Source organism: Ostrea edulis, chromosome 9 (genome assembly GCF_947568905.1).
Source record: "Ostrea edulis chromosome 9, xbOstEdul1.1, whole genome shotgun sequence".
NCBI lineage: Eukaryota > Metazoa > Mollusca > Bivalvia > Ostreida > Ostreidae > Ostrea > Ostrea edulis.
In genome coordinates, this window is record NC_079172.1 from 71,947,153 (window position 1) to 71,975,102 (window position 27,950).

The 27,950-nt window shown below is 35.3% G+C and overlaps 1 protein-coding gene across 1 annotated transcript; it reads right to left on the bottom strand.

Annotated features, from left to right (window-relative positions):
* LOC125657737 (pyridine nucleotide-disulfide oxidoreductase domain-containing protein 2-like) lies at positions 1 to 27,794 on the bottom strand. Its single transcript, XM_056150558.1, has 16 exons — positions 27,632 to 27,794; positions 25,508 to 25,527; positions 23,151 to 23,244; positions 22,744 to 22,817; positions 18,954 to 19,100; positions 18,205 to 18,358; positions 17,485 to 17,546; positions 13,017 to 13,114; positions 10,853 to 10,994; positions 10,641 to 10,772; positions 9,733 to 9,805; positions 9,371 to 9,527; positions 6,864 to 7,015; positions 6,164 to 6,270; positions 3,858 to 3,978; positions 1 to 179 (listed from the first exon to the last, which is right to left on the bottom strand). Exons 1-16 carry the CDS (start codon positions 27,744 to 27,746, stop codon positions 109 to 111), a joined length of 1,719 nt encoding a protein of 572 aa, XP_056006533.1. The 5' UTR covers positions 27,747 to 27,794; the 3' UTR covers positions 1 to 108.
* Between the last annotated feature and the right edge of the window lie 156 nt (positions 27,795 to 27,950).

Sequence of the window (27,950 nt, forward strand, 5' to 3'; positions counted from 1 at the left end):
TGTGATTTTTTTTTATTCTTAATATTTCATCATTATTACATGCTATATACATCACAACTATATACTAAATGCATTAGTTCAGAAGTCTGCTTTCGACTCTGTGATCTGTTAAAGTCGTTTGTAATCTGATAACAGAGTTTGGGCTGCTAGTCGTCCAGGAGATCCCATCACGCCACCACCTGCAAATAGAACCACCATACAGTGTAAAATAGAACCACCACACAGTGTCAAATAGAACCACTACACAGTGTCAAATAGAACCACCACACAATATCAAATAGAACCACTACACAGTGTCAAATAGAACCACCACACAATGTCAAATAAAATCAAAACAGTGTCAAATAGAACCACTAACAGTGTCAAATAGAACCACCACACAATGTCAAATAAAATCAACACAATGTCAAATAGAACCACCACGCAGTGTCAAATAGAACCACCACACAATGTCAAATAGAACCACCACACAGTGTCAAATAGAACCACTAACAGTGTCAAATAGAACCACCACACAATGTCAAATAGAACCACCACACAGTTTCAAATAGAACCACAACACAGTGTCAAATAGAACCACCACGCAATGTCAAATAGAACCACAACACAGTGTCAAATAGAACCACCACACAATGTCAAATAGAACCACAACGCAATGTTAAATAGAACCACCAAGCAATGTCAAATAGAACAACCACACAGTGTCAAATAGAACCACCACGCAATGTCAAATAGAACCACCACATTATGTCAAATAGAACCACCACACAGTGTATAATAGAACCACCACGCAGTGTCAAATAGAACCACCACACAATGTCAAATAGAACCACCACACAGTGTCAAATAGAACCACCACACAGTGTCAAATAGAACCACTAACAGTGTCAAATAGAACCACCACACAGTGTCAAATAGAACCACCACACAATGTCAAATAGAACCACCACACAGTGTCAAATAGAACAACAACACAGTGTCAAATAGAACCACCACACAATGTCAAATAGAACCACCACACAGTGTATAATAGAACCACAACGCAATGTCAAATAGAACCACCACACAGTGTCAAATAGAACCACTACACAGTATCAAATAGAACCACCACACAATGTCAAATAGAACCACTACACAGTGTCAAATAGAACCACTACACAGTGTCAAATAGAACCACTACACAGTGTCAAATAGAACCACCACACAGTGTCAAATGACCACCACACAATGTCAAATAGAACCACTACATAGTGTCAAATAGAACCACCACACAATGTCAAATAGAACCACCACACAGTGTCAAATAGAACCGCTACACAATGTCAAATAGAACCACCACACAATGTCAAATAGAACCATTACACAGTGTCAAATAGAACCACCACACAGTGTCAAATAGAACCACCACACAATGTCAAATAGAACCACCACACAATGTCAAATAGAACCACTAACAGTGTCAAATAGAACAACCACACAATGTCATATAGTACCATCACACAATGTCAAATAGAACCACCACGCAGTGTCAAATAGAACCACCACACAGTGTCAAATAGAACCACAAACAGTGTCAAATAGAACCATCACACAATCTCAAATAGTACCATCACAGAATGTCAATAAAACCACCACACAATGTCAAATAGATCCACCACACAATGTCAAATAGAACCACCACACAATGTCAAATAGAACCACCACACAATGTCAAATAGTACCACCACACAATGTCAAATAGAACCACCACACAATGTCAAATAGTACCATCACACAATGTCAAATAGTACCATCACACAATGTCAAATAAAATCAACACAGTGTCAAATAGAACCACTACACAATGTCAAATAGAACCACCACACAGTGTCAAATAGAACCACTACACAATGTCAATAGAACCACCACACAATGTCAAATAGAACCACCACACAATGTCAAATAAAATCAACACAGTGTCAAATAAAACCACTACACAGTGTCAAATAGAACCAACACAGTGTCAAATAGAACCACCACACAATGTCAAATAGTACCATCACACAATGTCAAATAGAACCACAATACAATGTCAAATAGAACCACCACACAATGTCAAATAGAACTACAACAAAGTGTCAAATAGAACCACCATACATTATCAAATAAAACCACCAAGCAATGTCAAATAGTACCACCACACAATGTCGATAGAACCACCACACAATGTCAAATAGAATCACTACACAATGTCAAATAGAACCACCACACAATGTCAATAGAAACACCACACAATGTCAAATAGAACCATCACACAATGTCAATAAAAGCACCACACAATGTCAAATAGAACCATCACACAGTGTCAAATAGAACCACACAACACAATGTCAAATAGAACCATTACACTATGTCAAATAGAACCACCACACAATGTCAAATAGAACTACAACACAGTGTCAAATAGAACCACCATACATTGTCAAATAAAACCACCACAGAATGTCAAATGGTACCACCACACAATGTCAAATAGAACCACCACACAATGTCAATAGAACCACCACACAATGTCAAATAGAACCACCACACAATGTCAAATAGAACCACCACACAATGTCAATAGAACCACCACACAGTGTCAAATAGAATCACTACACAATGTCAATAAAACCACCACACAATGTCAAATAGAACCATCATAAAGTATGAAATAGAACACACAACACAATGTCAAATAGAACCACCACACTGTCAAATAGAACCACCACACAATGTCAATAGAACCACCACACAATGTCAATAGAACCACCACACAATGTCAATAGAACCACCACAGAGTGTTCTAAACATGCACTGATACATTTATTTACCAAGTTTTTGGTCAGTTATATAACTTATATTCAACAAGAGTACCGCAAACGGCACAGCATACACCTGTTAGACCTTCAGTGCAATATCTGTATCCTTGATGAGAAAAAGACCTACTTTTAGCCCTAAAGTAGGTCACAGAGCACCAATCAAGTTGAAATGTGAACTGATTATGTACCTCTCTGAGAGGGAGGTTGTAACAAAATTTCAGAGCAATACTTGTATTCATAACGAAAAAAAATCTTGAAAACTGTTTGACATACTTTTACCCCTAAAGCTGAAATGCAAACTGAACTTATATTCCTCAAAGAGGAAGCTTGTGACTAAATTTTAGGGCAATATATGTATCCATAACAAAAACAAGGTTTTTCTACTAAGTGATACTACAACCTTGACCTTTGACCTTGAGAAACAATAGGCATCCTCTGTTTGGCATAAAGTGTATGTATACCAAGTTAGATGGTTCTAGCCCTAATGGTTTGGTCTGTATCCTGCCTACAAGGTTTTTCTTCTAAGTGATACTACAACCTTGACCTTTGACCTTGAAGAACAAAAGGCATCTTCCACTTGGCATGAGGATTATGTGTACTCAGTTTCATGGTCCTTGTCCCAATATCTCGGTCTGTATTCTGCCTACGAGATTTTCCTATTAATTGATAATATGACCTTGATCTTTGACTTTGAAAAACAATAGGCATCTTCCTCTCATCATGGTGATAAAATGCCTTTTGCCTACAAGGTCTGGACAGACAGTCGGATGATGCCATACCATGTTCTGTCTTTGATAGGCGTATGAAAATGTTGAATTACAAAATCTATATACAAGGCATAAATGTTTATTTTGGTTGAATTGTTAGGTTTTTTTAAAACAATAGGTGCATGGGATATTATCTGTCATTACACAAACTAGACATTTCTTCCTTTGAGAGAGAGAGAGAGAGAGAGAGAGAGAGAGAGAGAGAGAGAGAGAGAGAGAGAGAGATTGCCCTCTCCAAGATTTTTTTCACCTGGATGTGCTCCACTCCCTCCCAGATATAATCCCCGGATTGGGGCTCTGTAATTACTCATTTGACTTGTAGGCCGACACATAAACAACTGATCCAGGGACATGGAGCCATGGAAAATATTCTGTAAACAATTAAAAAGAACATCTACTGAAAAGGTAACACAGGCTACTGCAAAACACGAGTTCTTAATCTGACTCTCGTGACAACTCAGAAATAGGAGATGTAGTGAATGTATCTTCATCTCGTCATAAAAAGAAGCTGTTGTACGCTGAGCCACCATTTTCTGATCATCATAAGCCATGGCCAAAATGTCCCATTCTCTCTCATTCAGGAGAGCGTTATATGCAGACCCCGGTCCATGGCTTGAGATGATGCTATTTTCCATATACAGCAAGACACACTTATAATGAGCTTGCTTACAACGAATTCATGCTTATAGCAAAGTGACAGTCATTCCCCTGTGAGAGATGCATAACAAAAACTTTATTGGAGATAATTAAGTTTGGTTATAGGCTTATAGTGATCTGTTTTTTGCTGGTCCTGAAGGTTCGTTATTACCGTAGTTAACTGTATACATATTTATTGCAGGTTGATAAATCTAACCTGTTACAACCAACACATGGTTGCTATTATAGTTTGAGAAGGAATTCAGGCGTAGTCATACCAGTAAGACCGGTTATGTAGAGCATGACTAGCAGGTTCTGTTTTTCAGTCATTCGAGCTCAAGACTTTTGCGCTGTTCGCACGCTATACACCGACCCACCCACCCTTCCTCTACATGAACATTGGTATTGTGTCGTAATGTACGATTATCATACATGTGTATAATGCATATAATACAGATATGTATTACACATATGGTGAATACACATGTATATCATTGTAAATTTTGAAGATTTTATTTCTCAAGGCAGTGAGGCAGGATACATGATATTATGTACTTTTTATGAATAAATCCGCAAGACTTGGAGCAATTACCCATAAATAGTGTTACTATGATTTTGAATCAGGTAGTAAATATTTGATGTTCATTTGAGACTGGGTTGAATAAGATAAATAACTTTCACAGCATTAGGCACTTCTCTATATTTCAATATTTGTGTCTCTGATCCACTTCACACAATATCATGAATACCTTACACCTCACTCCAATAAATAACACACCCTCACTCTTACCTCACCTGTCAATCCAAACACAACACACCCTCACTCTTACCTCACCTGTCAATCTAATAAACAACACACCCTCACTCTTACCCCACCTGTCAATCCAAACACAACACACCCTCACTCTTACCCCGCCTGTCAATCTAATAAATAACACACCCTCACTCTTACCCCACCTGTCAATCCAAACACAACACACCCTCACTCTTACCCCGCCTGTCAATCTAATAAATAACACACCCTCACTCTTACCCCGCCTGTCAATCTAATAAATAACACACCCTCACTCTTACCCCACCTGTCAATCCAAACACAACACACCCTCACTCTTACCCCGTCTCTCAATCCAATAAATAACACACCCTCACTCTTACCTCACCTGTCAATCCAAACACAACACACCCTCACTCTTACCCCACCTGTCAATCCAAACACAACACACCCTCACTCTTACCCCACCTGTCAATCCAAACAAAACACACCCTCACTTCTACCCCACTTGTCAATCCAAACAAAACACACCCTCACTCTTACCCCGCCTGTCAATCCAAACACAACACACCCTCACTCTTACCCCGCCTCTCAATCCAATAAATAACACACCCTCACTCTTACCTCACCTGTCAATCCAAACACAACACACCCTCACTCTTAACCCGCCTCTCAATCCAATAAATAACACACCCTCACTCTTACCCCGCCTCTCAATCCAAACAAAACACACCCTCACTCTTACCTCACCTGTCAATCCAAACACAACACACCCTCACTCTTAACCTGCCTGTCAATCTAATAAATAACACACACTCACTCTTACCCCGCCTCTCAATCCAAACAAAACACACCCTCACTCTTACCCCACCTGTCAATCCAAACACAACACACCCTCACTCTTACCCCGCCTGTCAATCCAAACACAACACACCCTCACTCTTAACCTGCCTGTCAATCTAATAAATAACATACACTCACTCTTACCCCACCTCTCAATCCAAACACAACACACCCTCACTCTTACCCCGCCTGTCAATCTAATAAATAACATACACTCACTCTTACCCCGCCTCTCAATCCAAACACAACACACCCTCACTTCTACCCCGCCTGTCAATCGAAACACAACACACCCTCACTCTTACCCCGCCTGTCAATCCAAACACACTCTCCAGATCTGGTGGTGTAAGGATGTCCCTTCCCACAATGCTCTCCTTGAATCCCGGGGCATACTGTTCCACAATGTCAAACACTTCAAAACAAAGATTCTACATATCAATCAAATAAAAGCAATACTCTTCTTGTGAGTAACGTGGAGACTCAGTCCCTGGGTATATACAAGAAATCTCATAAATACACATTTCACAACTTGTAACATGACACAACTTTATTGAGATAACAAAGGTCATTTTGTTAATTAAAAAAAAAAGATATAATGAGTCCAAATGACTCGTACAGGTGATTTACTGTAAAGGATAATAATTCTATGTGTTTAACTGCCATTTATTTCCAAGTTTGAAAAAATTTAAAATTTTCAAATTACGTCCCCTGAATATTTGCTTCCTGGACAAAAATTCAACCAGCTACAATGTATGTAAGATGGCTCCTAGTGTAACCAGCTATGTAAGATGGCTCCTAGTGTAACCAGCTATGTAAGATGGCTCCTAGTGTAACTTTTATGAATATACAATCCTTTCAAAGATGATAAATATCATTCATAAATCTTTTTTTATAATATCAGAATGGAATAAGATGAGTTGGGGTGCGAGAGAAATTCACCAACATGAGCTATACTATCTCTTTAATAGCACGGAAATTAACTGAAGATTGAGTTGCTACACTTGCCATTATCAGCATAGGCACTCTTCGTCTGCTCCGTCCATTCTCCGTCTGCGAGTTGGTAAGGAGTGTACTGGGTAAACATCAGACACACATGTGCCCCGGGGGGAGCCAGGGTGGGGTCCTTACTGGAGGGAATCACCATCTCAATCATGGGCCTGAAAAATGTGTCCCAAAGCCAAGCATGTCACTGACATTGAATATTACAACAAAAGCATCGTAAAGAATATAATTTGTTTTTGTTTTTAAAAAAAGGTTTTCACAGCTCCCCAAATTGATAGTGCTCAATATTACCCCTTCTTCCCCCCCCCCCCCCCCCCCCCACTTCTTAATGTACTGCATGGTATGGAGGAGAGAGCATGAGCAGGAATATAGACATTATGGACGGTACTTTGTGCATTGAGGAAAAAGATGGAGAAAAGATTCAACATTGATGTGACCAATGTCATTGTTGTATACAAAAAATCAATTCAATAACAGAAATGGCTTTGTTGCTTTGAAATTAGCTGTAATAATGTAGCCCTATCCAATTTTTTTACCTCTCCTATAAAAAAAAAAAAAAAAAAAAAAAAAAAATCAGAGAGGGCTACATTATTGCAGCTACTTTGAAATATGTTATCTATCATAGAGACAGCAGTACAAAACATACTGGAAAAATGATGTGTCAAATGTAGAATTTTTTTTAAAAATGGAAGCACTTCTAAAATGTCACATGTTTTTATAACATCTATAATGTACAAGGTCTGAAAAATGTTAAGTATAAACTTTGAGAGGAGTTGGTTACACAATGTAGGTATACCATGCTTAAAAATGACAAAGTTCAACTATATCATGTACATGTAAATTTCTCAAAGAATGTCTGATCACTTCTGAAAAGACACATGCATATCTTCACTGCTTCCATCACAGCTGTACAAGGTCTGAAGGATGTCAAATAAATGCTGTAAGAGGAGTTGATTACAGAAATAGGTACCGTCTATTCTAGACTTGCTTAAAAAATGTCAAAGTTGAACTACATGTAAATTTTTTGAAAAATGTCTGATCACTTTCAAAAAGGCACATGCACATCTTCAAGGTATCCATAACAACTGTACAAAGTTTGAGGAACATCAAGTTGGAGGTGTGAGAGAAGTTGATTACACAAAATAGGTACTTTATTACAGAGACACCCACCCACCATTCAGCATTCTGTAAGCCGTTTGCACGTTGTGCAACCCGGCCAAAACTAGAACTGTCTTAATGGGACTAATACCCCCCGCGGGGCATATAAGATGATGGGAAATATTTAATGCAAGCACATTGGATATTTTCACATTATCTACAGGGCAATCAATGTGAATGCAGAAGTGTATATTCTACAGTACAGCAGTACATGAAATATTAAAAATATGCTTAATATAAACAATGAATACTATTTGGCACATTTTAGGCTGTATGATTGCAAATCCCTGGTCAACTCTTCTAGTCTTTAGTTTATATTCACTTTGTTAAAGATCATTATGTTATGCCAACTTTACTTTGTCATTGATTTTGTCAGTAAATAAATGACATTAGCTCAAGTATTGGTATTATTGTAATCTTTTCCACTGGTATAACAACTCTAAGTAGCTGCAATAAAGGCAGTTTACTATGAATCCCATTGCCAGGGATAGTTGAGATGTGCGTAACTTCTATAACTGTTAAAATATTTCAATGAAAATAGGAGATGCACAACTACATAATATATAGAAGATGTGCATAAAGTTTAAATGAAATATGTCCAGCGGTATTAGAAATAAACTTCGGACAAATTGCGTCTACGGACAAACGGACGGACGGATGGACGGACGGACAGACGGACAAAGTAATTCCAGTATACCCCCCCCCCAAACTTCGTTTGCGGGGGGTATAAATATTGACTGTTATACTGAATTAGCAGTAAGAAAGTGAATATACCCATGTACATGAACAAAAGCTATAAAACACTCCTCTTTGATCCACTGTAAATTGTAGAAAAATATCAGATCCCTGGACTAGAACAATGTGAAATGATAATGAAGTATTGAACAAAATTGCAAGGCTATCCGATAAGCCATATTGGAAGAGAAATAAGTGTTCACAAGCTATTTTATATCCTCCACCCTTCTTAGATCAACTATAACTTTTAGGATTACAATTGGATCCCCCTGTCCCGACAATATGCACGTCTACAAATGGCAATGAAGCATTGTACAAAGTTTTAGGTCTATCCGATAACCCGTGCGGGAGGAGAAGCATTCACAAGAGGGGCGACATAATTAACAATTAATGTATATTTCCTGGTTAGATAACTGTTTATTGTACACTCGGATCAGTCACAATGTTTTGATAAATGTATTCATGGCTTGGCTAGAGCAGAATTAGCTGCAATAATGTAGCCCTCTCCAACTTTTGGGGGGGGGGGGGGGGGGGAGGAGGGATCCTATCCCAAAAACATCAGAATAAAAAAATGGATAGGGCTACATTATTGCAGCTTGAGCAGAATGGGAGCCTACTTTTTGGAGTACATCCCTAGCTGCGCATCGAGGAAGGCTTCATGTATAAGTTGTGTGTCCTCGCAGTTAAGATGAATAGTGCACTGGTGATGGGGCATACACTCGTTCTGCTTCACATTGGGATCAGCAGTAAAATTCGGCAGTCTGCTCACAGCAACTGTTCAAATACCGGAGTCATCTATAAACCACATCTACCACAATGGATGTCAAAAGTAACAAATTCTGAAACCTGTCCAAAAACGTGAGCTCCATGGATGACACAATAGGAATTATTTTAATTAAAAACAACCAACATTAATGATTATTTTTATCAATTTTAGGAATTTGCACTTCAGATACAATATATTAATTGAAGAACTCACCATTGATTTTGGTTACTGGGGATGTAAAATCAAAGGCTCTCATACTGTCTACAAAGTCTTTTGGTAGTTTGTCCTAAAATATGATTTATATACAGTTCTATGATTAATAATTACCTGATATTACAAGTGTACATTGCAGATGCATTTATAAAGATCTCCCCCCCCCCCTGTTTGTAGTGGTAATGCTGAACATTAAACCTTACTTCCTGTATGAGATCTTGTAGCAGTAATGCTGAACATTAAACCTTACCTCCTGTATGAGATCTTGTAGCAGTAAAGCTGAACATTAAATCTTACTTCCTGTATGAGATCTTGTAGCAGTAATGCTGAACATTAAACCTTACTTCCTGTATGAGATCTTGTAGCAGTAATGCTGAACATTAAACCTTACCTCCTGTATGAGATCTTGTAGCAGTCATGCTGAACATTAAACCTTACCTCCTGTATGAGATCTTGTAGCAGACATGCTGAACATTAAACCTTACTTCCTGTATGAGATCTTGTAGCAGTAAAGCTGAACATTAAACCTTACCTCCTGTATGAGATATTGTAGCAGTAATGCTGAACATTAAACCTTACTTCCTGTATGAGATCTTGTAGCAGTAATGCTGAATATTAAACCTTACTTCCTGTATGAGATCTTGTAGCAGTCATGCTGAACATTAAACCTTACTTCCTGTATGAGATCTTGTAGCAGTCATGCTGAACATTAAATCTTACTTCCTGTATGAGATCTTGTAGCAGTCATGCTGAATATTAAACCTTACTTCCTGTATGAGATCTTGTAGCAGTCATGCTGAACATTAAATCTTACTTCCTGTATGAGATCTTGTAGCAGTCATGCTGAATATTAAACCTTACTTCCTGTATGAGATCTTGTAGCATTAAAGCTGAACATTAAACCTTACTTCCTGTATGAGATCCAGAAACGTAATCTTTGGGTTGGCGTTGGATATGACTGCCTTGGAACGAAGTTCCGTCCCGTCTGCTAGCACTACTCCTTCCACTGCATCGTTCTTTGTAAGAATCTCTTTTACTGGCTGGAAGAATGAAAGCTATTTTTATCCCAGTTGATTGAAAGTAAACGTCTATAGTGCTGTGCCTTTATTATCTCCCTTACTTTACTGGTAAAGACATCGGCTCCATGGTCCATCGCACAATTACAGATGGCTTGTGAAACAGCCCCCATGCCGCCTTCCACATATCCCCAAGCTCCCTTCTTTCCCTCTAAGCTGCCCATCACATGATGCAGGAGGACATATCTTTAACACAAAGCAGACATTCAAAATCTAGTGATGTAAAAAAGGGCATCATCAGGCAGCCATGGTTACACAGATGTTCTTAACATATTAACGACAGAGCAGGGACAGCTGTTAATGGGAATTGTCCGTGACAAGTGAAAACGTTTACATACCTGGCTAAAAGCACAGGGGCTTAGACTGTTTAGGCCCACACTCTGTGATACCTTAATATGGTACATGTATCACAGAGTTCGGATGGTAATATCACAGAGTTCGGGCCCAAATGGGCTTAGACCCTGTGACTTAAAGGGTGTGTGATTTACTCATACATGTACCAAAGTCTTGCATACATTCAAATACTCAAAGAAAAGAATTACACAAAAGGTCAAGGGGCCACTACACTCACCTGAGTCACCTTGCTCATGCGTTAAATTTTATAAAGTTTGGACACTAGTATCATTCAAAATTTGAATCTGCTGATGTAAAAAACTTTAATCTCTACACTTTGCTGATACTTGCATATCAGTTTGACAAACTGTCCCCCAGCAGGTCTTGAGAAGATTTTTTGTTTTAAATTGAATTTCATTAATATTCTTATTGTGATTTTGCTCTGGTCTTGTTGGTAATGGTTTTAACATCACTGAATATATGAAATGTTTGTATTATAATTTGACAAAATGTGACCATTGTATTTCTTGAGAAATTGATTTGTAATATTTTTTCTATGCATTCCCATGTAAAAAAAATTTCACTCCTATTGTGGCTCCACCTATTGGATTTTTTAGTGTGTCGGATTAGGGTAATCCTAGGAGCCAAGAAATGATCCTCAATGTACATAACAAAATTTTGCGGTTAATGAGAGGAACTTCAAGATCAAAAATAAAAATGACTAAACACTAGCTTCTTAAAAAAAAAGAACTTTCTAAAGACTTTTTTGGAAGATGCTTTCATATTAATTTGACAAATTATATCCTGTTGATACTTTAAGATGATTTTTAAGGATCATAAAGAACTGTTGAAGTGGTCCTGGAGATTTGAATATGAATCTACACTACATGATGCTAACATATATTCAATTGAAAATTTGTATTGTCTTGTAATTCTCCTACACAATCCTTTAACCTGATAACATGTTAAAACTTGTCAATTCGCATCCTTAAGTAAACAAGATTTATAATAACTAAATCAGCATGACACAAATGCTCTGCTGTTTTCTTGATGTCAAGAAAACATGGAATAATTAGAAATTTTCAAAGTCTAAGGGGTGAAAATAGGTCACTTGTCATGAAAATTGATCTGTAATATGCAAAAAAAAAAAAATCTTTTCAATTAATATGCAAACATCATCTTGTAGGGTGGATTAAAGTTTGTTCAAACCATGATCCCCAGAACAAGGGTGGGGCTACAACAGTGGTTTCAAATTTTAAACAATTTGTGTCCCACTTAAATTTTTTGGATGAATTGTTAGTTTGAAAACACAGTTTCAATTTCACACTAAAGAGTAATCATTATAGAGAAAATTATGCTTTCTTTGTTGCATAACATTCACAAAAGCAAATATGTTTGATGCACCTGTCCATAATGAATGAATGAAATGTACTTACAATATACCCATTAATGTTTATCACAAACATACAAGCTCGTACTACATAATGAATGAAATTTATATATACATTATACCCATTAATGTTTATCACAAACATACAAGCTCATACTACGCATATAAGTAGGTAAAACATGAAATTAACAAACATGCAATCACTCTTTTAAAGCAATCCCAAGAACATGCATGTATGAGGTAAGAGGAAACAAAAGATTTCCTGTTTTATTTCAAATGCAATGTTACATATACTCACACACACAAACAAATCTAACCCCAAGTTCATTACCTGTTACAACTCGCACTGCACACCCCATTTGTTACCTATTCTATAAAATAACAAAGCTGTCTTGTGTAGATAGATTTGGAGAGACGTTTTATAAAATTTCAAATCGAGATATCTATGAGATGGACGTGTCACAACAGGCGATAAGAATCCTTACCCACTGCCCTGCGATTCCGGAGACATCATTGCTCCTATCACAGAATCCGTGGCTAGAGTGGCCTTCAGAGGCTCCGACTCGAACCATCGATTCAGAATCTGAAACATTAGAACCATCGATTCAGAATCTAAAACATTAGAATCACCGATTTAGAATCTAAAACATTAGAACCATCCATTTAGAATCTAAAACATTAGAACCATCGATTCAGAATCTAAAACATTAGAACCATCGATTCTGAATTTTAAACATTAGAACCATCGATTTAGAATCTAAAACATTAGAACCATCAATTCTGAATTTTAAACATTAGAAACATCGATTTAGAATCTAAAACATTAGAAACATCGATTCAGAATCTGAAACATTAGAAACATCAATTTAGAATCTGAAACATTAGAATCATCGATTCAGAATCTGAAACTATAGAACCATCGATTTAGAATCTAAAACGTTAGAACCATCGATTCAGAATCTGAAACTATAGAACCATCGATTTAGAATCTAAAACATTAGAACCATCGACTCAGAATCTGAAAGAAACAAAGAATGAGTGGAAATGTCTCTTTGGTACTGAATTAAAAAAAACAAACCATTTTTATCTAAACATCTCTTTCTCATGGGTTAAGTAGGGTTGGATGTTAGAGAGTTTAATTTGAACTATATGACCTTGAATCCAATGAAAACAAAGGATCAAAGTTTGGAGCCCTGCAAGCCTCTCTGTCAGTGTCAAATTACTTACAGTATGCTTCAAATCTTAAAATCAGAAAGTGATAGTGTTCTAAAGTAATCCTCCAGAAGAAGAAATAAAGAGAGAGAGAGAGAGAGAGAGAGAGAGAGAGAGAGAGAGAGAGAGAGAGAGAGAGAGAGGAAGAAAGAAAGAAAAGGAGTGAATCCCTTATGTCTGTTAATAGTGACTTAATAATCCTACACTATACTAAATAGCAACTTAATAGTCTACACTTTACAAAATAGCAACTTAATAATCCTACACTATACAAAATAGCAACTTAATAGTCTATACTATACAAAATAGCAACTTAATAGTCCTACACTTTACAAAATAGCAACTCAATAGTCCTACACTATACAAAATAGCAACTCAATAGTCCTACACTTTACAAAATAGCAACTTAATAGTCCTACACTATACAAAATAGCAACTTAATAGTCTACACTATACAAAATAGCAACTTAATAATCCTACACTATACAAAATAGCAACTTAATAGTCCTACACTTTACAAAATAGCAACTTAATAGTCTATACTATACAAAATAGCAACTTAATAGTCTATACTATACAAAATAGCAACTCAATAGTCCTACACTATACTAAATAGCAACTCAATAGTCCTACACTATACAAAATAGCAACTTAATAGTCTATACTATACAAAAAAGCAACTTTATAGTCCTACACTTTACAAAATAGCAACTCAATAGTCCTACACTTTACAAAATAGCAACTTAATAGTCCTACACTATATAAAATAGCAACTTAATAGTCCTACACTATACAAAATAGCAACTTAATAGTCTATACTATACAAAATAGCAACTCAATAGTCCTACACTATACAAAATAGCAACTCAATAGTCCTACACTATATAAAATAGCAACTTAATAGTCCTACACTATACAAAATAGCAACTTAATAGTCTATACTATACAAAATAGCAACTCAATAGTCCTACACTTTACAAAATAGCAACTCAATAGTCCTACACTATACAAAATAGCAACTTAATAGTCCTACACTTTACAAAATAGCAACTTTATAGTCCTGTACTAAATCAAAACAATAGTGACTTTATAGTCCTGCACTATGCATATTCAATATCCTGATTGACTATAACAAATTTATAGTCCTGCACTTTACATATTCAATATCCTGATTGATTATAACAAATTTATAGTCCTGCACTATACACATTCAATATCCTGACTGATTATAACAAATTTATAGTCCTGCACTATACATTCAATATCCTGATTGACTATAACAAATTTATAGTCCTGCACTTTACATATTCAATATCCTGATTGACTATAACAAATTTATCCTGCACTTTACATATTCAATATTCTGATTGATTATAACAAATTTATAGTCCTGCACTATGCACATTGAATATCCTGATTGATTATAACAAATTTAGTCCTGCACTATACACATTCAATATCCTGATTGATTATAACAAATTTATATTCCTGCACTATACACATTCAATATCCTGATTGATTATAACAAATTTATAGTCCTGCACTATACACATTCAATATCCTGACTGATTATAACAAATTTATAGTCCTGCACTATACACAATCAATATCCTGACTGATTATAACAAATTTATAGTCCTGCACTTTACATATTCAATATCCTGATTGACTATAACAAATTTATCCTGCACTTTACATATTCAATATTCTGATTGATTATAACAAATTTATAGTCCTGCACTATGCACATTGAATATCCTGACTGATTATAACAAATTTATAGTCCTGCACTATACACATTCAATATCCTGACTGATTATAACAAATTTATAGTCCTGCACTATACACAATCAATATCCTGATTGATTATAACAAATTTATAGTCCTGCACTATACACAATCAATATCCTGACTGATTATAACAAATTTATAGTCCTGCACTATACACAATCAATATCCTGATTGATTATAACAAATTTATAGTCCTGCACTATACACAATCAATATCCTGACTGATTATAACAAATTTATAGTCCTGCACTATACACAATCAATATCCTGACTGATTATAACAAATTTATAGTCCTGCACTATACACAATCAATATCCTGATTGATTATAACAAATTTATAGTCCTGCACTATACACAATCAATATCCTGACTGATTATAACAAATTTATAGTCCTGCACTATACACAATCAATATCCTGACTGATTATAACAAATTTATAGTCCTGCACTATACACAATCAATATCCTGATTGATTATAACAAATTTATAGTCCTGCACTATACACAATCAATATCCTGACTGATTATAACAAATTTATAGTCCTGCACTATACACATTCAATATCCTGACTGATTATAACAAATTTATAGTCCTGCACTATACACAATCAATATCCTGATTGATTATAACAAATTTATAGTCCTGCACTATACACAATCAATATCCTGACTGATTATAACAAATTTATAGTCCTGCACTATACACAATCAATATCCTGACTGATTATAACAAATTTATAGTCCTGCACTATACACAATCAATATCCTGACTGATTATAACAAATTTATAGTCCTGCACTATACACAATCAATATCCTGACTGATTATAACAAATTTATAGTCCTGCACTATACACAATCAATATCCTGACTGATTGTAACAAATTTATAGTCCTGCACTATACACAATCAATATCCTGACTGATTGTAACAAATTTATAGTCCTGCACTATACACAATCAATATCCTGACTGATTATAACAAATTTATAGTCCTGCACTATACACAATCAATATCCTGATTGATTATAACAAATTTATAGTCCTGCACTATACACAATCAATATCCTGATTGATTATAACAAATTTATAGTCCTGCACTATACACAATCAATATCCTGACTGATTATAACAAATTTATAGTCCTGCACTATACACAATCAATATCCTGATTGATTATAACAAATTTATAGTCCTGCACTATACACAATCAATATCCTGATTGATTATAACAAATTTATAGTCCTGCACTATACACAATCAATATCCTGACTGATTATAACAAATTTATAGTCCTGCACTATACACAATCAATATCCTGATTGATTATAACAAATTTATAGTCCTGCACTATACACAATCAATATCCTGATTGATTATAACAAATTTATAGTCCTGCACTATACACAATCAATATTCTGATTGATTATAACAAATTTATAGTCCTGCACTATACACAATCAATATTTTGATTGATTATAACAAATTTATAGTCCTGCACTATACACAATCAATATCCTGACTGATTATAACAAATTTATAGTCCTGCACTATACACAATCAATATCCTGACTGATTATAACAAATTTATAGTCCTGCACTATACACAATCAATATCCTGACTGATTATAACAAATTTATAGTCCTGCACTATACACAATCAATATCCTGACTGATTATAACAAATTTATAGTCCTGCACTATACACAATCAATATCCTGACTGATTATAACAAATTTATAGTCCTGCACTATACACAATCAATATCCTGACTGATTATAACAAATTTATAGTCCTGCACTATACACAATCAATATCCTGACTGATTATAACAAATTTATAGTCCTGCACTATACACAATCAATATCCTGACTGATTCTATAGAATGAAATAACAGTGGGCTGTTTAATAGTGCATTACAATTTCTCTACAAATGGCAGGGGTACAGTACCTTTGTTGTAGGAGCTGTCATTAATTCATAAAATGCATCTGCATCTCTTCCCAGGCTGCTCACTACAAACACAAAATCAAATCATAATGTACCAAGACACTCACTACAAACACAAAATCAAATCAAAATGTACCAAGGCACTCACTACAAACACAAAATCAAATCATAATTTATTAAGGCACACACTACAAACACAAAATCAAATCATATTGTACCAAGGCACTCACTACAAACTATAAAATCAAATCATAATGTACCAAGGCACTCACTACAAACTATAAAATCAAATCATAATGTACCAAGGCACTCACTACAAACACAAAATCAAATCATAATTTATCAAGGCACTCACTACAAACACAAAATCAAATAATAGTGTACCAAGGTACTCACTACAAACACAAAATCAAATCATAATGTACCAAGGCACTCACTACAAACACAAAATCAAATCATAATTTATCAAGGCACTCACTACAAACACAAATCAAATCATAATGTACCAAATTCTAAATTGTTGAAGAAATGAAGTATATGTACCTTAGTACACATATTTCAAATCTTTACAGACAGCCAAAAAAATCTCTAACATCTGACTACTGAGTACATGTGAATATTCATATCTGTAATTTTACGCTTTCCTACTGACCATAAGTTATAAGAATTATAACTGAGATTTAACCCCCCCCCCCCCCCTATCTAACTGAAAGTTAAACTGACAAGATTTGAGCAGAGTTTTGACAGCCGGCAGTGTCTTCAGTGTCTCTCGAACTCTTGAGCTGGTCAATCCAGGGAGATACGGGGGTGGAGAATCCAATAGCGGGTCAATGGCTGTTACAATGTCATCAAGCTGCTTCTCATATTCAAAAAATCTCTGTAAAAAAAAAAAAACAGACAGAAATAAATTATGACAGCCTTTTTACCAGGATGCATTGATCTCATCAGAAAATTAAATTGTTATAGTGGGATAGTAATTGACTTCTTCAAATACTGAAGAATGTAAACTAATGATACATACTGAAATATAAGTTACAGTATAAAGAGAGAAAAAACTAATTTTAAATTTTAAAATCAAATTTTTAAATCACAAACAATAATGTTGTTGACTAGTGGGGGGTGGGGGTAATTTGGTCCAGTGGTCAGATGCCTTCAATGAAAACAATGAGAACTGGATTTTAATCAATAATAAAACCACTGCAGTCTATGAGAAGTGCTCCCTCATTTTGTTTCCTCTCTTGTCACCCCCTCTCCTCTAATTCCGTCAATATACTGATAGGTGTCAATAAATGCGAAAAGACAATAAACTCATTAAATTATTAAACCTACTAACAATAATTGACTTTTAGCGATTTCTATTCTGAGCTACATCATTCAGTAACCATTCCATCCTCCAGATAAATTACATAAATATAAGGATGAGCTGTACTTAACATGCTAAATACCCAAACTCAGAGAGAAGCGATTCTTACTTTTGCATCTCTTTCTGAAAACTGTGCAATCTGCTTGTATGTTTCACTGTGGTCTGGCCCAAGAGTCAGTGATGAACCTTTACCAGTTCGACCCAGCAATGGGGTGTAGGAACTGGGATTTCTCAGGTAAACTTTCAGCCCATATTTCTACAAAAGTTATAAAAAAAGAATACAAAATTCAAAATAGGTTTCCAATGTCATACCACCAAAATTTATAACCTCAGTTTCGATGGTCAAATTAAGCAGAAACATGAGGTAGCTAGGCATCGTCAGATACCCGCTGATGATAACGCTTCATGGTGGAGAGAGGAACAAAGACTAATCAACCGTGAATATCCCACTATGTACATGGTAGGGCTGATAGTTCAACCGTGAATATCCGACTGTACACGATAGGGCTGATAGTTAAAGGGTAGAGATGCAGTCAAAAGTTGATTTCCCATTTCTCTGCAATCATTTCACCTACAGGGTGTCTGTGTTTAAAGTTTACTCCTGTTCTGTGGGACATAAATTGCGATTCATAAGTTCAGTATATAATGCCAATGCATTGTTGTTGGTTACCACGAAAGCCATAAACATGGAATAAATACAAATTCCACAAAAACAGAAGAAAAAAAGCAAGCCATAATAAACAAGAGCAACGCCAACGTGGCATAATACGCCCGTAGATTTTGCTCAAGGAAAACATATTTTAGTGGGATTCATATTTTAGTGAAGTTAGCACTGTCCTCTGTGAGCTAATTCATTATTATGCTTGTAGAAATGGATATCAAGATATAAAGAGGGATAGCCTTAGAATGCGCTACTTCATAAATATGCTAATATACCACACACCTTTGCTGCATCTAATGCAGCATACTTTTTAATTTTCGAGAGTACACAAAAAATTATGAGATGTGGGAAGGGGTTTCTTTTTTGTCAGAAATAACTCACAGCACTTATCTGATATATCAATGTAACAAAATATACATTTTTTATATAAAGCCTTAACTTACTGTATGGTTTACCATCCTCTTTAATGAGGCTTATGTTTTATTGACTATTATCCTGTTGAAATGGGAAGAAAAAGACAAATACATTTACTACAAAATGACAAGCTGAATGAATATACAAACATTTTATAGTACTGCAAAAAATCTTCAGGGTGCAAACTGGATTTTCTTTAAAAATATATGGTCTAAAAATGCACTAAGTTTAAAAAATTTAAACACTACTTTTGCACAGTTCTTATGAATACAGTTATTATCCAGAAGAGTCTTGCATCCTTAAGACTAAAGCAAGCATGATCTTTTAGCCAGACTCGTTGCTACCACACAATGAATATGCATAGGAAGTATATGAATGGTAATAATTCTTACAAATGACTGGTATTAATGATGTGATTACATATATGAAAGTGTATGTTACAAAGCAACATCTATTAAGCTGATGACTTAGGAAAGGAAAAGCTATATTCAGACAGTTCACTACAGCTACAATAGCAATGGCTGTTTCTAGTGCCACCACGGAGAGGATCCTCATTACACACTTGTAGCCATAAAATGTATAATGAAGACAGATCATGCAGAATGATACTCCATACAATTTGATTTCAATGACACGTGTTTATTTCAGTAATTAGTTTCAGTTTAAAATGGTCAAAAATATTGAACATAACTATTTTTGTAGAGGCAGATCACCATTTTTTTTGCAGGAGAATCTCAAATTATATAGAAATATCTCTTCAATAAAGTATAACGTGGAAGTTCACAAGCTATACGTGGCACCAAATTATCAAGTGAAGCATGCCATCTAACAGTCTTGACCTTTTAAACTTGAAAAAGAAAAGTATTGGCATTCCTAGCCACAACAGTTTTGTTTGTATCCTTCTACAACCACCTTGACCTTTGACCTTGAGAAACAATAGGCTTCCTCCACTTGGAATAAGGTATATGTATATGCGTATTAAATTTGACACTCCTAGCCCCAACGGTTCGGTCTGTATACCTACAAGGTTTTCCTACTAAGTAAACCTATGACCGTTACCTTTGACCTTGAAAAAAATAGGCATCTTCCTCTCATCATGGTGATCAAATATACCAAGTTATAATATCCTGGAGCTTACGGTTCGGTTTGTATCCTGCCCACATGGTTTTCCTAATAAGTGATACTACGACCTTGACCTTTGACCTCTGACCTTGAAAAACAATAGGCATCTTCCTCTCATCATGGTGATCAAATGTACCAAGTTGTAAAGTCCTAGGGCTTATGGTTCAGTCTGTATCCTGCCCACAAGGTCCGGACAGACAGACGGACGACGCCATACCATAATACGTCCCGTTTTCGACGGGCGTATAAAAATTATAGTATATTCTAGGTATCAGGGCCTGTAGTTTGTGTAGGAGTATTACTGATTGGAGCTCATAGGAAATCAAAATAATTCCGCAGACTACCAGTATAAGTATGTAAGTTGAAATACCACTGTACCCATTTACTAAGATGACAATAGCAAGATCTGTGTCCTCTGAAGATGGCTAGCTATCACGTAGAATAAACAGTCCATGTATGCACACATTCTTTTTATAAATTAGGTAGGACAGACAGTCAGGGCATGAGAAATTTATTTGTCAATGAATTTTTCTCCTACTTGGTGAAATTTTAGTATAGAGGACTCTCAATACAAATCTGTCAAAATCATGTGGTGGTTCTTGTCACTGCAGGAAATTTTCAATCTAATCAAAATTATATCCTTTGATTTGCTCACCCTTGATGATTGTAGCGATCATAGGATCTAATTTTGATTATTTTGGGCATGTAAGAGTTACCTCCCTTGAAAATCAGTCAAACCCGATTAACAGTATATCATGATCCTATCAAACTCTCCTGACATTAACTTCCATCTGATATTCACACAAACTATAGGGAATGGATACCCTTTCAATACCTTTTCTCAGACTATTTTCAGATTTTGTGGTTTAATAAAAATCACCATCTAAGTCAATAATACATCAAAATTGACTACATAATCCAACTCTTTTGTATTCTGCATTTTGATTGGCTAATGCACTGAGGTTTCAGGTAGTTAAACGAGCATCAGCAAGACAGAGAGCTGACTGAAATGATGACTGGATAAGTCAAGATCCAGAAAGCTTTCCATTGTGACATCATAATAGAATGACGCAAGATCATAACGTCAAGCATAAATATTTAATTTGTGACGCATTATATAGTTCAATGAAATAAGACACAAACAACAAGCAAAATGCATAAAGTGCATTGAAACAGGAATATAAACGATCTTCTCATATGTTATTTACAACCATTAATGCTGATTTACCTAATGATCGCAAACATCTATTTTAATGGCGACATTGTAAAATTCAGTTTACGGCACTTAAATCAGCATCAACAGATGTCGCAAATAACAAACAAACGAGCATTAGCTTAAACATATATATAAAATTAGCCGCAGTAATGTAGCCCACTCATAATCGTAATATAAACTGTGTTAGAACAACGGTGGCTGTCATAGAAAGACCTGGAGTAAGTCTTAGAGTTATTATATTGGTGTATATAATGGCTACATGTAGGTTGGGTTTGGAAAATTCATGAATTTGTGAGCGAATTTTCACACCCATGAATGCCAATATTTACCAATATAAGTTCAATAACTCCTTCATTACATATAGAGCTCAGTTATATTTCAGTTGTTTAAAGTTTTATTGAACATATTTACATTTTGTCATGTGTTTTCTGTAAATATGTATGGTTAGTTTAGTGAAAGTTATACTTTTGTTAAACTTATAATTACCTTTAATTCCAAATCCTTAACAATCTGTGGTCTTAATAAACTTAATACGTAGGAAGCCCTGGAAAATTTGAATCCTGAAAAGAAGAAAAATCACACCATTCATTTGTAATATCATTATAAACACACACACACACACACACAGACACACACATGTGTAGGAATAAAGAAAGTAGAAATTTTCGACTGAACCATGAATTGAATAAGAATTGAATTGAATAGGAAGGAAAACATTTACGGCTGAACCAGGAATCGAACCCAGGACACCTGCATTACTAGTAAGGTACGCTAACCACTGAGCTACCCAGGCCGATATCCACAGTCCAAATAGCCCTAATATTTAATGAAAATGTGATGAACAATGGATATAAATTGAATTAAATTCAAGGATGTTGGACGGATCGAAAAACCTGGCACAATTTCCTCCGTGACAGCAGCTCCACCGATGACGTGACGTCTCTCCAACACACACACTCGCAAACCACTTTTAGCTAAATACGCTGCCTACAAATTACAAATCTTTGTTAAATATTCATACAAAGTCATTGATACTACACCATACATGTACTGTAATTCTGAACAATATTCTCATCAAAGCCGAAGGCATATGTCATTCGTACCTATAACTCGAGGAGCACTTTTTCTTATTTGAAAAGTGTTATACAAGTATACGAATAAATGATACATTATACTAATTTCCAAATAAAAATACATAAAGTCTCAAAAATTACTGTGAAATTTATTAGAGACTGTTTTGAATACAGAAGTCAATTACTTAGGACTACATAAGAATTATGTACTAAACATTATTTAATGATGTTCAATGGGCCTTTGCCAATTATTGTGTTTGTGTCAATTAATATTTGTATTTGTATACCACATGTAAATAATCATGCAATCTATTCCAAAAGAAATCTGTCTTCAGGTACTGCTGATTAGGGGTGCTGTGTCGTGAACATATAAAAGGGTATATCACATCATCATATTGGCCGACTTTCTTTTAGAACATTGAATGAATATATAAATGTCAGCAATATTTGTTTATTCTTTTTAGATTTGATTGCCTTACTGAGTAGCTCAGTCAGTTAAAATGCATGGACTGCTGATCTGAAGACTATGCGAGTTCAAGTCCAGCAGAGGTTTTAATGCAGATTACCTTCTACTAAAACTGCATATTTTTTTTTACTAATTAAAGTACATTTTAAAGTTTTCAATTTCAGAATATTGCTGTACATATCCTCTAGTTTCATTGGAGTGTTAATCCTCCTTAAGTTAGCCTCATGGTGCGATGCTTACTCCTCCTAGGCACCTGTTCCCGCCTCTGGTATATCCAGGGGTCCCGGTTTGCCCTACTCTTTATTTTGTATTGCTTATAGGAGTTACAAGATTGATCATTGTTCGTTATCTTCACCTTTATAGGAGTTATGAGATTGAACACTGTTCGTTATCTTCACCTTTATAGGAGTTATGAGATTGATCACTGTTTGCTATCTTCACCTTTATAGGAGCTATGATATTGATCACTGTTTGTTATTTTCACCTCCTCTAAGATTGTCAGGGTGTCATGGACCATAAAGTCAAAGTTCAATAGTACAACATTATCTGCTCAGTTCACTGTTTTTATTTCAATGCTAACATGAAATTCTATAAATCTGGATAAAACTTGAGCTACAATTTCAATTCTTTTATGACGTCCTAAAATAAATCGCTAAACTCTAACGTCAATGCACGAGGAATTACATTGCTGTTTACTTAACGATTCATGACATCCCCACACACAGAGAATAAATTCAATCATCCACTGTTGTAAATTATTATACATCAAGCATTGGAGAGAAATATAAAACTAATATTATAACAATATCTCATGAGTTGAGTCTAATATCATTATGACGGTACCTTATATAGTTTATATTACATGAAAACTTTTATTTCTTTGGCCTGTTTGATTTCTTCCTTACTTTGGTAACTGATTGAGGGAGCCTAAGACACCCCAAGCAATGATTAGTTCCAATATTTTACCCAATCATACAATTCAAAATTGGTATTTAGTCATGCAATATACATGTAGTGAATATCATATCAGAAAGATGCTAGTAGTAACATGATATATGCAACTTGATGATTTATTGTATATTGTTTGACATCCCTCTTGAGAATATTTCACTCATATGTCGGTGAAGGACTGCAAAATTTCAGCCTCGGTTTTTGCGATCTCATCCGAAGGACCGCCCCATTTAGTTGCTTCTTACAACAAGCAAGGGGTACTGCGGACCTATTCTAACCCAGATCCCCACGGTATATACAACCTGAAGATATCTTACTATTATAATTATCCTTGCCTCAAAGACCACCCCATTCTTACAGAGGTTGTTGGATGAACAATGCATGTCTGTTATAGGGTTGTTTTTCATATTGGACATTAAAAATGGCATGATATTCTACATTGATCATATCATCTTGAACAATAATAGCAGAAATGTATTTGATTTTCTATATGAATATCAATGACAAAATGATAGAAATGTAGATGATGATATGAATTCACTTTAATACTGGATTAATCCAAGCTGGAAATCCCTATGTGTATCACATTCAAAATTGTGCATGTGAAAAATTTACATATCTGAAAAAATCAAAGTGAATCAGATATGTAATTTGTGTTACAAGTTCTGTAAAATAAACCATAGTATTCAAATAAATGATGATGAATAATAATTCATGATAATAATAGTACTCAATAAAAATAGTAGCACAATGTACTTACGGACACCAATCCATTATGTCCTAAAATTAGAAAGCATGGTATCTATGAATGCAAGCTCAAAGACATGTATTTCATCATTTTGAATCTCATCTACCCAAGTTCACGTCGTCACATAATATCCGTAAAAGCAAGTAAACCATATTTTCTCAATCATACTTAATCACTTCTTGATTGTACCAGGTCTACTATGTCTGTAAATTTGCTAAACATGATGTCACAATGCACTTTTTACATCAACTGCATTTATATGTCTGTGATGTATTAAGGAGTGTGTGTTCGATGAACATGCATATCAAATGTCTAAAGCCAAGATGCTTCGACAGCTGTCTATACACGTCCGGATAACTTTAGAATTTTTTTTATCCTGTTATGGATATAAATACTGATACCAATACTTTTTGCTTCGCCCTCAAACACGGTCACACAGTAATTAAGACATATTATCTATCTAACTTGTCTATCTAGGTAGATCTACAGACTGTGGACAAAAGTATCGGAACGGTTTACATGGCGTTACACAAGAATGAAACTGTTCGTGTTATTTACGGCAGGCATTTTCAGTGTAGATACGATTTGACACTACACCTTAGGTATTTTCATAATGATGATGACTTCCTGTTTACACTAACTACGTTATTTTTGTCGTCTGCAATCATAAAGTAAGTAAAGACCTCTCCAAACAACATGGCCTCGAAACATAAATATGCATCGGATGGTGTCAAACAGTCAGTTGCTACATTAGTTCAGAATGGAAATTCTTTTCAGAAAGTTGCAGATATGTTAGATATGGCTAAAACATCTGTGCATCGAATTTACAGAAATTTCTGTGAACGAGGAACTGTAAAAACAGCCCCTAAAACAGGTCGCAAGAAAAGTCTCAGCGATCGTGACGGAAGGAAAATTTTACGACAAGTGAAGGCTAACAGGAAAACTCCATTGGCCGATGTGACGAATAATTTTAACAATAATGAAAACAGAAATGTATCCAAAAAGACAGTGTGGCGTTTTCTTAAGAATCAGAGGTATAGTCGATGTGTCTGCAAGAAAAAAATCAGGATTTCCCCTGTAAACAGACAGAGAAGAGTGGCATGGTGTCGAGCCAAATCAACGTGGACAAACGATGACTGGAAAAAAATTATTTTTTCAGACGAGAGTCAAATTGTTATTGGTAGTGATAACAAAGTGTATATCTGGAGAAAAAGTGACGAGGCCTTTAGACCAGAATGTATTTCACCTGTAAAAACCAAGAAACTTGCCGTGATGGTTTGGGGTTGCATAACCTATCATGGCGTCGGCACATTAACACGTGTGGAGGGGAACATCAATTCAGATAAATATATTCAAATCATAGACAACAATCTATGGCCAGTAATAGCAAGACACTTTCCTGACAATAATTATATATTTCAAGATGATAATGCACCAGTTCATCGTTCTAGGGCTACTAAAACATTCATGGAATATAACCATATCAACACGATGGAGTGGCCGGCACAGAGCCCAGATATAAACATTATAGAAAATTTATGGTTAAAGATTAAAAAAAAGATAGAGCAATCAATGGATGAGATTACCTCTGTGGAACAATTATATGATAAAATTTATTCAATTTGGACCCGTTTCGATTGTGAAACTATTAAACATTTGTACCAATCCCTCCCCAAGAGAATCACTGCAGTACGGAGAGCCAAAGGCTATATCACGGAATATTAAAGTAAGTTTTGATGAATAAGGTATTTTTTGGACAGGGAGATACAAAATTGTCTTCTCTTTAAAATAGTGGCAATTTATTTTTAGTATTCTTTATGAAATATGGTTATTTTTAGCATCGAATCAAACGCGAGTATTTTTGCAAACTGGACAACGTCATAAATCGTTCCGATACTTTTGTCCACAGTCTGTAAGTCGATCTCTACATGGTTAAATGCAAATAAATCAAAAAGTAAATTATAAATGCAAAAAGGTCAAATTTAACACACTGGGCCTAAAGATGAAAATTAAGAGGTATGACACCTATTTTTTACTTTTATACTGCAATTCCCTTTCAATGTTTTGAATGTATATAAATAACAGCAAGTAGTGGCAAGCGTATTAAATATAGAGATATAGATCACCGATTCATACCTGCACCCACTACGATTACATCGTAAGCCGAGGAATTTATCGATCTGTAGCTTGTTAAGGCAACGGGAATTTGTTTACGGTTTCTTAAAATACCGAGTATACGTCTAAAATACATTGTTGATGTTAATTCCTAGAGGCTGCCATTTCTAGGTCATGTGACTTTGCTTCTGGTTGAGGGTGTCTATAAATCTAGGATTTTTATGTAACTATATTTCAATGCTAAATTTATCTTCACTTTAGAAATACATTTCGATAATTTATGAATTCTTCGAAGAGACGGTAATAAATTGATGCGTATAATAAAAGGACATTGTTCTGT